Raw genomic sequence first — 14,760 nt, forward strand, 5'->3', positions numbered from 1 at the left:
GGCTCAGTGTATAATCTGATAATAACGGTAACTTTGGTCTACTACATCTGCCAATCATCGGTTTCTTTTAAAATGGAATTATGTCAGTGTCTTTTGTTATACATAAGAATTAGTCTCTTTTGTATATTTTTCAGAGCATGAATTTTAATGAGGAATTGTTTAATTCAACTTTTAATTTACTTAAAAGCAACAGACAATTACTGTTACTCAACTAACTTCACCCAGTAGCCATGGGTGTGTTGTTTCGTTATATTACTGGTGGGGTAATTACTTGAAATAAAATATGGTATGGTCAGGAACTGTTATATTGTTTAGCTCTTTTTAAACTTAAATGTTGCTATTTGTTACTAATTGTTAATATGTGGGTAGTAATATGTAGTAGTAATAGTAATTGTAGTAGTAGTAGTAGTAGTATGTCTAATTGCAGTTTTTACTGTCATATGCACATCTTTTGTAGAACTTACAGTACATTTGTGGTAAAACTTGAGCTTGTATCTAACAACGGGTCAAAGTATGTTTGCAAGTCGATATTACAATCAAAGTACAGTAGTCTAAAACTGCTGTCTGCTCTGTAGAAGATGCTGGGGCAGCTGCTCAACTAGAGTGCCAAACAGATGAAATCACATTCAAATAAACTGCCAGTTAGTCTCTATCACGAGTAATGGTGACAGCTGTGTTGTAAACAAGTTTCATGAGTTTAGAAAATGCTTGCTCAAGAAAGAGAAAAATGGTTTCGCAGTTAGCTAAGTCTGATTTAATGTTCCTTCATTATTTAATCATGTTAGATAAGTAAACACTGTGGTGGTTTGTTGGTTGCCAGCGCAAAGTCAGCATGCTTGTGTTATTCTGTATTATTTTCGGATTAATTAAGTTTTTGCCCACTGATAGCATGCTATATAATATAACTCAGTCATCCACTGCACATGGCTGTAACAATGTAAGGTAGAGTTTGACTATTCACCACTGATCAAAGAAACTTGCTTTAAAGCAACACAAATGTTGCATCAGTGAAAAAAAACTGTATATTTCCTGAAGCATGAATTGATATGCTGGGATTTGATGAGATGTTTTGAAAGAAGGATAAATGAAGGGAGATGATGAAACATTAAAATGGGGACAGTTTGATTAGAGAAGTAAAGACCAGTCATAGAGATGGTAAAATATTAAATATTTGAGTTGGCTCAGTTTGACTTGGATTAGAATTTAATGGTTTAGTGATGTAAAATTATCTTTGTGATGTCCAATGTCGCCAGTTCAAAGCTCAATTGAGCACAAGCGAAATGCCTGACTCCTTTGTTACGTTCCAAACGCTAATTATTGTTCAGTATAGGTTGCTGTTGTTGGAAAGGCTACACTTGGAGGGAAAGCTGATTAGATTCTTGTCAGATTACATTCGCCCCGGCATGTTTTTGAGACTGATTCCACCAAATGGTAGAAGTGTATCAGCAATCCCATTTAACCTGGAAGCAAGTCTGATTGAAATGAGACGCCATGCGTGCCTTGTTATTATAATATGCTTGCGCTCGTTTCTGCTAATATGTAGCCAGTCAGTGTTGATGCAAGACCTCAAGCCTCTCAGAATAAGAAATTCTGCCAGGATCCTGACAAGATCCCTTTTTTTCAGCAGAAGATTTGTTCAAATACAACGAAGAGAATGGTGGTAGAGACTCAAGTCCGATACCTTCTCTTCTTTGAATGAAAAACTCTTACTCAGAAATTACGTTGACATGGACTTTTTGACCTATGCAATCCAGTAAAGATTTAATATCGCATGGACACATTGTTTTTCATTCACAGTTAACATTAAAGGTTTTTTAAAGTATCTTCCTTCTCAGGGCAGCACAGGAGGTTCGCAGCTGTCCTTGAAGCCTGTTAAAGATTAAAAAGAAACTATCATGTGTAGTCAAGATGCACAGATGGGCGCATAGACATAGACATGCTTACAAAAAGACAGTCTGTTGGTTATTTTTGGAATAAAATAATAAGAAAAGATTTCAGCCAAATAGAAAGAATGAGCCTTCACATCCAGGGTCAGACAAGGTAAACAGATGGAGAGGAGCACTGAAAATAGACCAGTAACATACAACTAATATTGCAGGAAACATTTGTTAAGTACAGTCTTTAGTCTGGTCTTGTTGCCTATCTATTGTGATTTCATGGCGGGGCATCAGTTTCATTCTTCCGTCTTATCAGACATTGAAAATACAATTACTGATCTGCCAGCTTATCAGAGCACTATATCAAACACAAACAATATAATTGGACTGCTCAAGTGTGAAACAAATCGAACAAAAACTTGTTAACGAAGCAAACCAGGAAGTACAACGTGTATTCTTTATTTCTTTAGTTGAATGCTGTAGTACTGGCTGGCTGATGGTCTCTCAGATTCCTTTTGGCCAGTCTACAGAAGTGAATTGTTTATGCTGTGGAGGCTGCGGTTCACTCACTGGATGTGCAGTGGGCGTCTGGCCAACCCGTAGCCCACAGAGACGGTCTGCTACAGACCTCCCTGTCCAGTCAGCTGACTCTGTTTCCCAGGGTCCCCCAATCCAAAAGGCCATCAGAGTCAATCTCTGCAAACACACAAGGAGGAGAAGCTGGAAAAATGTTTAGATTCACACTGAGCAGCCAAACATTAGCAGCTAAACAACTATTAGAGATTTAATGAAAGTGAATGTGTGTGGTTTTAATCATCATAGTAACATTTGAGCACATAGAGGAGTAAGAAACAGTTTTTAAGGATCTTGATCACGGTTTAAGCTGATTTTAATTACTTTACATCCCGTGTGTGTGTGTGTGTCCATACTGTATGTGTCCAAACCAGGGATGTTTTCCGTGGTGCAGGTCCCACCACAGGGCCCCTCAGCAGAAGTTGACTCAGCTTGAGCAGGAGTCATTAAAAACAACCCCAGCTTGCTGTAGCTTTGGGAAAGCCTCTCGTCATATCCGAAAGGCAAAGCTCCCTGAGGTCTGACACCTTATTTTGCAGAAATTTCCCCTTTTGATGTGTGGGAGTGTAGGGAGGAGGGGAGAGGGCATGAATGCGCTCACCCACAAGGCTAAGTAAGTGATCAGTTTTAGCCGGAAGGAGCCACTAAAATGGACAGACAGTTTTAAAAGTGTTCAAACGAAGAGAAGCACTATACTTAGAATAGTTGTGTGATTTATTTTATGGGGAGTAGAGTTCAGTTCTTGAGTAGAGTCAGATGATTTTGACATATGAATGGTAGTTTTGTTTCAGTTTTTTTTTTTTTAAAGTTTGTTTTTACTTCAGAGTTTATTAGTTTATACGTGTTAATGTTATGTCAGAAAATGACTGTGTAGTGTGTAGAAATACAGTGATACTATACAAGTATCAACACTGAGCCTCTGGCACAGCTTCAGTCTTTAAAGGGTCAAAAGTCAAGTAACCCTTGCCATAGTGTGAAGACTGAAGACTGTTTACAAAGGAAATTAGGTGAATTAAGGGATTCATAAATAGTGAGTCAAATTACTCAGTGTACTATCATACACTGCAGATTGAAGGAAACGTTTTGGATGCTAACAGAGGATACTATTGCAAAAGTTCACTCACTTACATTATTAATTTACCTCAACTGTATGTACTCCAGACTGTCTTATGGTGTTAAATGTCTGTCTATTTTTAACATTACCCAAGCAAAAATAATACTGAGACCCATCTAAAAAAAACATCAAACGGTAATGGAGTACATTGTGTGGGGGATTTCATACATTCCAGTATCTAAGAACAGTATGACCCCCCCCCTCTGATATTAGCCCCACCTTTTCTTTTAATAAAGTCTCTTTTCTTTATCCCCCTTCTGTCTCATCTTCTGGTGAAGTGCTCACACACTGAGGCCCACTGTAGCAAGGGGCCTATTCATGAAGCCAAGAGACAGTGAAGGAAACACAAAGAGCTCCCCACACAGTGGAGAGAGAGGGCTGTGAGCTCAGCGCTGACCCCTGAAGGATGTGTGTGGGCTGCACCCAGACACAGTGGCCCCGCCGACGCAGACCCAGGCTCCTCCCTCCTTTGGACTTGACCTTTCACTAAACCCGTGCAACTCCCAAAACAACCTCAAACAGACTTGCAACTGTCAATAGCAACAGGATGAGAGTAATGACTAAGTCACATAAAGTCTGAATGGTTATCGACTATTGCCAGCTAAAAACCTCTAAAGAGTCTCTCCCATGTTAAATGTTGGCACACAGCACGTAGCCTGAAACACAAAAGTCAAGCAGTGAGAATGAAATAGCTAACAAACAAACTAGCAGCTAAATTCAGTGTTAAAAGACAAGTCCTTGAGTTGAACTCCCTGTTCTCAGCTATAAATTAAAGTCTATATTTCTGCCTGGAAACTTTAAGGCTTTATGTTGCTCTTATTTTTCTTATTGATGGGATCTGTGACAGCTCTGGTTTGAAGCCATTGTTTTAACACTAATCATTTTCAATATTTTCACGCCAAGAAATGTTTAATACCGTTTAAGGATAAAGGAATTTTTATGTTGCTATACCTCTGAGAGCATCTCGTCTGTCTGTCTGTGCTTCCAGTGCTGGACCAGCTCCTGATGGAGCTCCACCGCTTCCTCCTCATCCTGGACAAGGAGACCCTGAGTGGGAATGCTACTATCCAGAAGGGCTTGCTCTCCGATCTCCTCCAGTCGTACAGAGCCTCCAATGGTATGAAGGAAACACTCAAATATAGTGTCTATATATGTACAGTGGAGCACTCATTTGCATTAAAAAATGTAAATTAAAAGCATCCACTGAATCAAGCCAAGCTCAGTGGACAATATGTACCTGTAGATGATCCCCATCCCCACCTTTACAGGGTTAGTATCACAACTTTGCAGTCTAGATAAATAATGACCTAGTTCTCAGTTTAAATTACATTCAGGAACTGAGTTTGGTGGATATTTTAGGGAAAATCTTGCGTATTTTTTGACACAGGCAACTAAAAATAAAGACCGAGAGGAAGTGAAAGATTGAAAAGAGGTTTTATAACAAGTCATAACACAATAGTTGTATTAGGAATAGAGGAAGAAAAAAGTTCTGCTCCCGGGTTTAAAAATGAGTAGTTAGATATATTTGGAAATCTGAAAGAGAGTAAAACAATGTTAGAGTTAAACAAAGGCATCTTTTATTGTAGTGTTTTAGTTCAATCTCACCCAACTGAGGAACTGAGGAAAGGTCGGAGTTTTCCCAGAATGTTGTTTAATTGTATAAACCCCAGAGCTCGAAGACACTAGTTTCTCCATTCTGGGGTTATTTCACTGTAAGACAATCTTTCATTCCTCAGAGTGATAAAATCTTGCCCGCTATGTGTTGTGAGTTTACCTCCCACAAAGGCTGGTGAAGACTTACTGTAGAGTTCCAACTCCAATAATAATGATTCAATCTTTGTATTTGATAACATATTTATTGGCAAACTCTCAGATACTAATGGTCCGTATAGGCCAATAGGTATGTTGTCAGCCAAAGGTGAAGTATTCGCGGTCTCAAGAAGAAGGCCATTTCCAACGAGAGTTTGGTCATTTCTAAAAAATAAGTAGTCTAAAACATTTACTCAGTGTTTTTTATTTATATTTCTTAATAGCGTGGTTTTGTGATTGCATGACATTGGTTGAGGTTTAACCACAAATGTTTAATTTTACATTCAAAAACTTATGATTGGCAGTTAGTCTGCCTTGATGCAAGCACCTTATGTAACATGTGGTCATGTTCTGCTTTTCCCACAATTCAATGAGCTTACATTGTCAGCCTTTTGGCCTAAGAGAAGCTATCGAGCAAACCCACTCTGGTATTATTTTGCTCTTTTAAACTCTCAGTAACCACTATGTAATAATTATACTCTTGTAGGCTTCTATTAAATACATTTGGGGTCTTTCATCCCATTTTTGGTGGCTGAAAACCACATTGTGGTGGCCGAATTAAATATTTATGCCTGCATTTTTACGTCCCTTGCAAATGATCAGATTGACGTTCTTTGTTTTGTGAATGTTTGTGGTTATTAGTTTTACGCTTACGAGCAAGCTATAATCAAACAAAGTGCCTCTTGCTTCGTTATAAAATGATGCATGGCCTGTTAACGTATCCTGTCAAACAGCTAAAGACAGGTTTGTTTTTCTTGCTCACTGGCTCTTACACTCAACATGAAAATGTGTCCGCTGCCCGACTGATGTGATTTATGGTGGCATGGAAGTCCATTAGTTAGGATGTGAAACAGTGTTAAACTGAGCCTCATCCCCTAGGTGTGTTATTAATTGGGAACAATAAATGACACACTGCTGCTATTTCAGAAATCTACTTTTTGCGGTGCAGGGGAGAATTGCCAACTTTTTATTTTGATCTCTTTAACAACATACGGGGCATTTTGTTTTGTGACCCAATTATTTTACATCCACTGTCACTTTTGGATAGAAAAAGCCAATGAGGGTTTTGCTATTTCCCTCCCTGTCTTTCTCACCAACACACACCAGCTAGCAGTCATGCTTTTCCATGTTCAGGTCCTGGACTCGTCTCTCCATACTTCCTCTCCTGGCTCCAAGCTGTATCATTTTTCCGAAGCTGCATTTATCCTCCGGGGACGCTCACTTCCTTTGAGCAGCGGTTTATAAATAGCATTTCAAACTCTGTTCCCCGAAAAATCTGTTTTCACTGTACAGGCAAAACATCGTTTCATTCTACTGTTGTTTGATTTCACCTCGCTATATCTATTTCAAAGGAGAAACCTTTCTCCAGAGTATCACCCAGTGTTAGAGTTTTGTTTGATTTCCTCTCAGGGTATAATCTTAGTCAGCTAAAATATTTAATTCAATTAAAACAACCTTCCTCAAAACTGCACTCTGGAACAAATTCCCATAACAGGTTACAGTAACCAGCTGGAGCCTGCTATGCCAAAACCACAGAGTTTATTGTTTGAGAAAAGACATTCATTCAAACTGTTTATGTGGCAATGTTATGGCGTTGTCTTCGCCAGCTTGTAATCACTCCACCATGTTAAGGCCGACATTAAACCAAACACAGTCCTTTTCTCACTAAGCTGACTTCAGTGTTGGTGTATGACACGAGGTTTCATCATCTCCTCTTATTTCCTAAATGATACCATTGCTCACACTGACCCATAAATATTTACATTGGACTGCAAAGAGAAGTCAAGCTCAGTCTCTAATGACAGCCCTGATCAAGCACTTAGACTCCTAATCACTGTGCTTTTATTGTTGTCACAGGAAACCACATTTATGACTATAATTATAATATTTTCTTATTTTTTACTTTAATTGAATACTGCTCTTTCTTGCCTTTTATGCCAACAACTACAAAAAAAAAAAGATGCTTTTGGACCACTTGTAAGTCTTTTTTGTGGATATAAATTCCATGGAGATATTGAGAGGAAGTTTAACTTAAAACTAAATCATCCTTTTGGTCACAATGTGAACTCTTTGGAAGTCTAGGCTGGCCTTAGGAGATCGATTGTATATTTAGTTGTACAATCTTCAAAACTTCAAAGATAGAAGTGACACAGTGCTCTATCTGTGCAGGCAAGGAGTTTTCTGAGTAATGTCCGATGAATGCCTGCCACGGTGAAAGTGGGTGTCAATAATGGGCCCATCTGTCTGCACAATAGGCCACTTGTTTGGGTCAAGTTCCCCTTTATTCCTGGACTTGTGACAAACATGATGAAAGTTTGTTTGGAACTAAGGTGGAGTCAGATTTTCCCTGTTGGTGCTACAAGTAGATGCCTTAGGCAGCAAAATATGCTCTAGTTTCGTTTAGATGCAAGTTACTTTGTGTACATTATATGGAGAGGTCTGAAACATATTCATTATAGTGCAGCACAACTTTAAGAACGTTTTTTTTAGCATGTGATTGGAGATTCAATTCAGTAAGATTCACATCAAATGACCTTTTATCGCGTATGATTCTCATCTTAAATCTGACGACTAATCATTCTTCAAAAAGTTTTTGCGACAAGCAAAATGCAAATTCACTAACCTGAATGTACCGTATAGTCAAGGTGGGCAACTTTTCCCAAAGGTTTGGGAGTCAAAGAACACTGAAAGTTCCTGACAGACACAAATCACATACTCTCTGTTCAGTTTAATTAAAGCTAAAATAATTACTAGATTGCACACAAGGTAAAGAGGTGCAACTATTTGGACAACCTTATTTATAATTATTATTATCTAATGTAGAGACTGTAGCAGAATATTTGTAAGAATACTATAACAGATGAAAAACATGCACGTCTAGCCTGTGTCTAGTGTTTTGTCGAGTGGTTTTTGAATGTCTTCTTCTAGTGTCTTCACTTCCCTGAAGTAACACTGTTTGTTCTGAAGTATGCTGACTGTTAACCTCCTTTTGTTGTTTCCACGCAGGTGCTGATGAGGAGTATATCTACATGAACAAAGTCATTGTTAGTGGAAAGGACAAAGACGAGAAAGGTGTGAGTTTCAAAAGGTTCCTCTCTGAAGTGTGATACTGATACTGTAAAGATTTATTGCCTGAAAAGTTGCTGAAATATAATCTATAAAGAAACTATTTTAATCTTCATATTTAAAGAGGGATAATGACACAATGTATCATTGCAACCTGGAACTTTTAAAAAAGGGCTCCTACTGGTATTTCGAGGTTGTCCAAGTCGGTCAAATATAATTGCATACTTGTTGTGCTATTGCACCTCATGCTCAATTTGAGATGATTCAAGTGAAAGCAGACAGAATTAGCTGCCACAAGCAGCCCCTACCCCTCAGCCCCCCCCCCATTTCCTGTCTGTTTCTTCAGCTCCTCTCAATCTGAGACTGACCTGTTTTGTTTGGACAGTGTTGAAGAATGTGGTTTCAGTGAGCGCTAGACACATATTTTCAACAGCGATGCTTGCAAAGCCACAAGGTTTCTTTCGCAGAGAGACTGATGTCAGGGTTGATGTTGCTTAGTTATTGATCATGTGGTTTTAAACCTGAATTTTATCTTTCATTTCACTTGCAAGAGAAAGACATTTTAGACTTTATCTTCGCTGCAGTAATTTCACTGCTATTACAAGCACAGTCTGTGGGAATACTAACAGATGTAATTCGGTTCAGCTTGACATCTTCATGATGACACAAAACAGCTTTTTCTCAATGAGCTGAGCAACAAAGTCATGAGGGTCACATGTCCAGATTCTGTTGCTAAGTTCATGTTTGGCCCAGAGAAACATACACTGAGAACTTTCATAGAGAAGATGTGTAAAGTGACTCTGCCCTTGTATGTTTATGTTGATCCACATATCACTATTCAAACAGAAACTAGGCAAAAGGTCTGAGGATAGAGGAAGTGGTACACAATGGCCTAGTCAATAGTATTGGCAGTGAAACTCTCATCATTCCAACCTGGGTGTCCGGCCCACCTCCCCTCCCCTAAAGATTGTGGATAACAAGATAAGAAAGCAGTTATATGCTTATTTGCTTTCTGGCAAATACAATTGATGCTACTCTCATATCTCTTTGCTAAATATTAAACTACAGCCCGCAGAACTTGACTTAAAGGTTACTCAATCTGCTGTTCAGCGCCTCTCGATGATTAACACCTTATATTATATGGTCTGAAATAGGTTTGGTGTTTGCCCTTGTTTCCTGGCAGGCACGAGCCAGAAAGGTTGAGAAACCACTGATGTATATTAAACCCTGGCTATTGAACGGGCTAATCTACTGAAAAACATAATTCGTCTCTTATGCAAAGTCTTCTTCAATTTTCTTGATCCTGTACTGTGGTGTGTGTTTTGTGTAATAGGGTTGTTGCTACCATACACTTGCTTCCCCTTGATTTAGGTTATGTGGTCACTGTAATCTAACAATGAAGGGTCTGTGCTCACAGCAAGAGTTAGGGATACCAGTAAACACTGATATATATATATATATATATATATATAGGAGACATCTGGACATCTGAAAATAGTGACCGAACATGATGAACCAGTTCTTTCATTTATCCCCAATTACTGTACATTCATTTCACAGCAATCACTATAAATGTACACATAAAGATTTCTATTATTCACTGACCTCCCACTCTATGTTTTCGTGACCCAGATGACGGATCAGATGCCCTGGTCAACGGAAAAGCAGCAAAATATGTCCCTGTCCCGCAGAAGAGCCTTCCCGACCTGCCGCCCCCCAGAACAGTAAGTGATTACCAGCTCGATTCCGTCAGAGTGGATTAACATGTAAAATGATTTGGCTTAACACACACACAGCGTTTTGAGTCCCTGCCACTGTGGTGGGAATGGTAATAGCATAATTGACCCCAATAGGACTGCTGAACTCAACAAAGTACATGGGAAAGTTCAGTGGAAATCATGATATTCAACAGTATGCTGAAGGAGCCCAAAGACAAATTCAAACTTTAAATGTAATTGACATTATTTTGGTCTTTTGTTACTGTAAGCACATTACTATGACTAGGTACCGTAAGTACCCAAAACAAAGTCCTATGGATTAATATCACATGTTGCCAGAGGATTGCATTGGTTTTTAATATACTACAACAAATGCAGTCTGTGGTCATACAAGCCAAAAACATTTCCCACAACCCTCAGAGTTACAAGCCTGAGGCAATGTGAAATATATTCTCCCACAGAAACAGGTATTTATACTACTCATGGGGCAACAAACCTGGGGAAGTGAGTATCCAAGAGTGTGTGAGAGTGCTGTGGTGTGTTTTATGTTGACTGGGAGGCCGGTGGCTCCTGAATTGGCCCAGTGTGACTTCAGGAAAAACGTAGAGAATGAGAGGTTTAGAACATCCCGTCAGTGCCTTTGAACTTTGCGCACAGACAGACACACACACACACACACACACACACACACACACACACACACACACACACACAGTGGCCTCCCCTAACATAAACTACATTAGCAGCTGTTGCTAATCAGAACAAATCCTTAGTGTCAGCACGTGTGCATGTGTGTGTGTACTGTACAAGTGTGAGTGCTTGTGAAAGTGAAGGCACTCAAATGAAGAGCATTTGTGTCAGTATGAAATCTGGGTCAATATTCTTAGTTTAGAAACCCTAAAAAACATGCCATTGTTTTTCAGCTTAGCAGTAATTTCACAGTTGCAGTATAGCTTCCACAAGTCCCTCAGATGTGTCTGTCAAAGACATTTTTCCTTCCTTCCCTTCTCCATCCAGCTGTGGTATAACTGGTCCTGTCTTGGGAAGCCTGAGTAAACACGTCCACAGTGAACCACTCTTTGGAAACCCCTTCATCTGCCTGTGGGGCTTCCATCCATTTCCAGTGATGGTGTATTCAAGAGTCAGCATGTGTTTCACTGTGAACACCGAGTCGCCCCTTATCATTGCAGTAAACAGCGCCCCCTTGCTGTTGATGTAGTGTCCCGGCATGGCTGTCCACTGGCCCGTCGTAATGTTGTAGCAGTCCATCAGACAGCGCAAGAAGTCGTCACACGGCCCGTTGCGCATCACATACAAATTGTCCCTGTGAGCCACCATACAGTGGCCATAGCTTTGTGGTTTGATCATGGTGGTTGCAAGTTTCCACTCGTCTATCACTGGTATGTACTCATAGATATCTGTCGTGGCTGGTGGTTTCCAGAAGCAAACAAACATCCGCCGCCTTGCAACAGCACAAGCAGCAGATGCCACAGGTCTTGGTGCATGTTTTATAAAACTCCACTCTCCCTTCTCAATGTCATAGCTCTCTGCAGTGGAAATGGTCCTTTTTTGGTATTCTCCACCAACTGCATAGAGTCGACCATTATATCCCAGCAGTGTAAAGTCATATCTTAGTTGCTGGGGACCTGGAAGAGCTGTCCAAACCCCTGACTCGGGGTTGTAGCAGAAGCTGCTGTCCACTGTGTCCTTCCCATAACCGTAAACTCCCCCCACAATGTATAAGCGATTGTCAAGCACCGCCACTCCAGCCATTGATGTGCTACAGAGCGTTGGGAGGTTCGTCAGATGCTTCCACTCTCCTTCTTTTTCATCAAGGTAGCAAACAACCCTAAATGAGTCGTGTAGCAGTTCCATCGAAGGCGAGTGTGTGCCTATAGCAATGTATGAAGCAGGAGACAATGTTTGAGAATATTGAAGAAGGTCTTCAGGAATTGTACTCTCTGCTGCTTCCTTCAAATCATCAAAATCATCACAAAGGAACAGAGCAGCATTGTGAAAGAGTGCATGCACCCCAAAGATGGAGGCTGCATGGTAAAGCAAGAGGCAGTTGTCTGAGTCAATAATGTCACAAAGATGCTGCACCAAACACCCCACCTGCAGAAAAGCAGCACACTCTACAGCTTCTATGAGCTCATCTGGGTCACTGATAGTGGGAACCTCTCCCCTGCACACAGCAAGGGCAATGAGGAAACCCCTTGCACGCACTCCTCCCTTCAGGTGGAGCTCGTCCTGTTGAGTTTCTATCATCCCAGAGTGAAAGAGAGCACTGAAGTAGCTGCTGTGCCTCACTAGCAAGGCCCGCTCCACAGTGAACCAGCTCTCCTCAACCCTCACTCTCACCCAGCCCGCCTGGTGCTCTCTGCGCTCCAGATCAAGGGTCGCATTCTCAGCATGAATATCCCGGCTGACTCCCAGGCCTTCAAGCGCTTCCATGATCTCTTAAACCCAGGTCTTTTCTCTTCCTATAACAGGATCTCAAGTGACAATACAGCGTGTGACTTGAGTGTAGATTAGCCATTTTTTCCCTAGAACTGGACGGTAAATAAAGGTTTGTGAGAGTTCCATTGCGTCCTGTCTGCATGGTCTGAAAATAGAGTTGTACTATAGATAGCAGCTGTGGCACTTGCAAGCGTCAGGCAAGGAAAGGAAAACTGTTGACATGCACAGTAAGCGGTAATGTGGCTGCAGGCAACTGGTGATTATCATAACCGCAATATAACTGGCTAAGTATTTGCTGAATTATTCATGATTACATTATATGCCAGCATGGCCTCTTTAAATCCAGTTTTGTTTTACGTGACTATTTCAATTTTATACATGTGTATTTACTTTATTTATAGTTATAGTTAGTAGTCGTAAACATTTATGCATACAAATGGAGGGGGGAAACCAAAATCTGGAACCAAAAATATGAAAGGTTTAGAGGATGTAAAAGTCTTCCCAAGAAGAAAAATAAATACAGTACGTACACAATCGTGTGATTTCTTTTTTCTGCCTCCCACCATGCAGCCGTTCATTTCCCTTTTCGGGTTTCATTTTCACTATGATTGGAGTAGTTTTCATTTGAACATTGGTGTTTCTAAGCAGAAATATACTGTGTTACAAGTGGTAGAGAGGTAGCAAAGACCTAGAGTCCTCCTGAATCTGGCCTTCCAAAGCTGAGCTACACCGATTATTTTTATCACTACCTTCTCCACTACTCTGAGCTCCCAACAGGCTCTCAGATACACTGTGTGTGTGTGTGTGTGTGTGTGTGTGTGTGTGTGTGTGTGTGTGTGTGTGTGTGTGTGTGTGTGTGTGTATGTGTGTGTGTGTGTGTGTGTGTGTGTTTTCACTGTGCTGGATTCTTGGCATGGGAACCAGGGATTTTCCATGTTCCTCTGACTGTTCGGTTTTTGGGTTCTTTTTCCCACTCTTTACTCAAAGCCCCTCCACCACACCCCTATTCCTCCTCCGCGGCCCCTCTCCTTGCTTTGTTATTTATGCTTTGCCTCCTCGATCCATTCCTTCTACCCGATGTTTCTGTGGCGAGAGTGTGCGTCTGTGTGTGTGTGTGTGTGTGTGTGTGTGTGTGTGTGAAGTGAAGTGAAAGGAAGGGGCTGACTGGAGTGATTGCAAAGTCTTCTGGGAGAAAAAAAATACACTTAGAGACACACACCTGGCATGTTCCCTTCCCTTCTCTGTTTAATATCAGTCCAGCTGGTCGGCTCAATATACTTCTCTTTAGCCTTGGCTTAAACAACAGGCTTTTTTTTTAGAGATGAGTAAAATAGAGAGAGAGAAAGAAAGAAGATAGAGATAAGGGTGTGTGGGCGGTCCAGGGGGCTGCTGCTGCTCTGGAATGCCTGGCTCTTTGTTTTAATTAATAACAGATGCCTGAACTGCTGTTTTTCACTGTGGAGCAGTTTACACTGTTAGTGCTGTTTGTGTGTGTGTGTGTCTGTGTCTGTGTGTGTGCACTACACTTTACAGTCTTAACCTCAGAAGAATCACTTCTCATAATGTTCCTGTTAACTCTTGAGCATTTGTAGCTGTCTCTCTCTCACTTCAGGGGTCATATACTCTCAAAAGAATCTCTTTAATGGTCAGTCAAAAGGATTAAGTCTTGTTTGTGGTCATATCAAAACCACAGAATGACATAACATAGTGTATTGCAACTTGCACACTATAACACCATTATTATTGTTTATCAAATGAATACTTCTGTAATTATTATTTGCCCTAGTCCCTATTTGTTATGATTTAGTTTCAAGATTTTTTTTAATATTTTATTATTTAAATGATCTAATCTATCATCAAAAGAGGGCTCTATAAATAAAGAAGATTATTAATCTGCAAGTATTATGTTAAAGTCGGGCACATATATTTTATTGGGTCCCTTGATCCAAAGGCTTGTTTATTTCCATTATTGTGAAACTGGCTTGATTCCACTCTGTTCCTCTGTGATTCATGGCATCGTCCATCTTGTTATGTATCAAGGCTTAGACCGGGCCCGTCTCTGAAAAAGCTAATTAAGTGCACTGTTGTCCCCTTAACTTATTTAAAGTATTTATGGGGCTCAGTCGTGTGGGCGTCTTTGTTT

General features: G+C 40.4%; 2 protein-coding genes and 1 long non-coding RNA gene across 5 annotated transcripts in view; 1 reads left to right on the plus strand and 2 right to left on the minus strand.

The window, feature by feature from the left end:
* Nucleotides 1-14,760, plus strand: part of afap1l2 (actin filament associated protein 1-like 2) — a 36,327-nt gene that overhangs the window by 8,447 nt on the left and 13,120 nt on the right. For all 3 annotated transcript variants that reach the window (XM_051418531.1, XM_051418532.1, XM_051418533.1), the window contains exons 2-4: nt 4,553-4,681; nt 8,380-8,445; nt 10,072-10,163. In XM_051418531.1, the coding sequence (XP_051274491.1) occupies nt 4,553-4,681; nt 8,380-8,445; nt 10,072-10,163 (287 nt within the window). The remainder of the gene's footprint in view (nt 1-4,552; nt 4,682-8,379; nt 8,446-10,071; nt 10,164-14,760) is intronic.
* Nucleotides 1,771-4,591, minus strand: LOC127373784 (uncharacterized). The gene is made up of 3 exons (XR_007886939.1): nt 4,516-4,591; nt 2,448-2,573; nt 1,771-1,869 (listed from the first exon to the last, which is right to left on the minus strand). It is a non-coding gene; the product is annotated as an uncharacterized LOC127373784 (long non-coding RNA).
* Nucleotides 10,742-12,960, minus strand: LOC127373782 (kelch repeat and BTB domain-containing protein 13). The gene has a single exon (XM_051418536.1). The coding sequence runs from the start codon at nt 12,609-12,611 to the stop codon at nt 11,094-11,096; it is 1,518 nt and encodes a 505-aa protein (XP_051274496.1). The 5' UTR covers nt 12,612-12,960; the 3' UTR covers nt 10,742-11,093.

The sequence above is a fragment of the Dicentrarchus labrax genome, unplaced genomic scaffold (genome assembly GCF_905237075.1).
Source record: "Dicentrarchus labrax unplaced genomic scaffold, dlabrax2021, whole genome shotgun sequence".
In the NCBI taxonomy this organism is placed as follows: Eukaryota; Metazoa; Chordata; class Actinopteri; family Moronidae; genus Dicentrarchus; species Dicentrarchus labrax.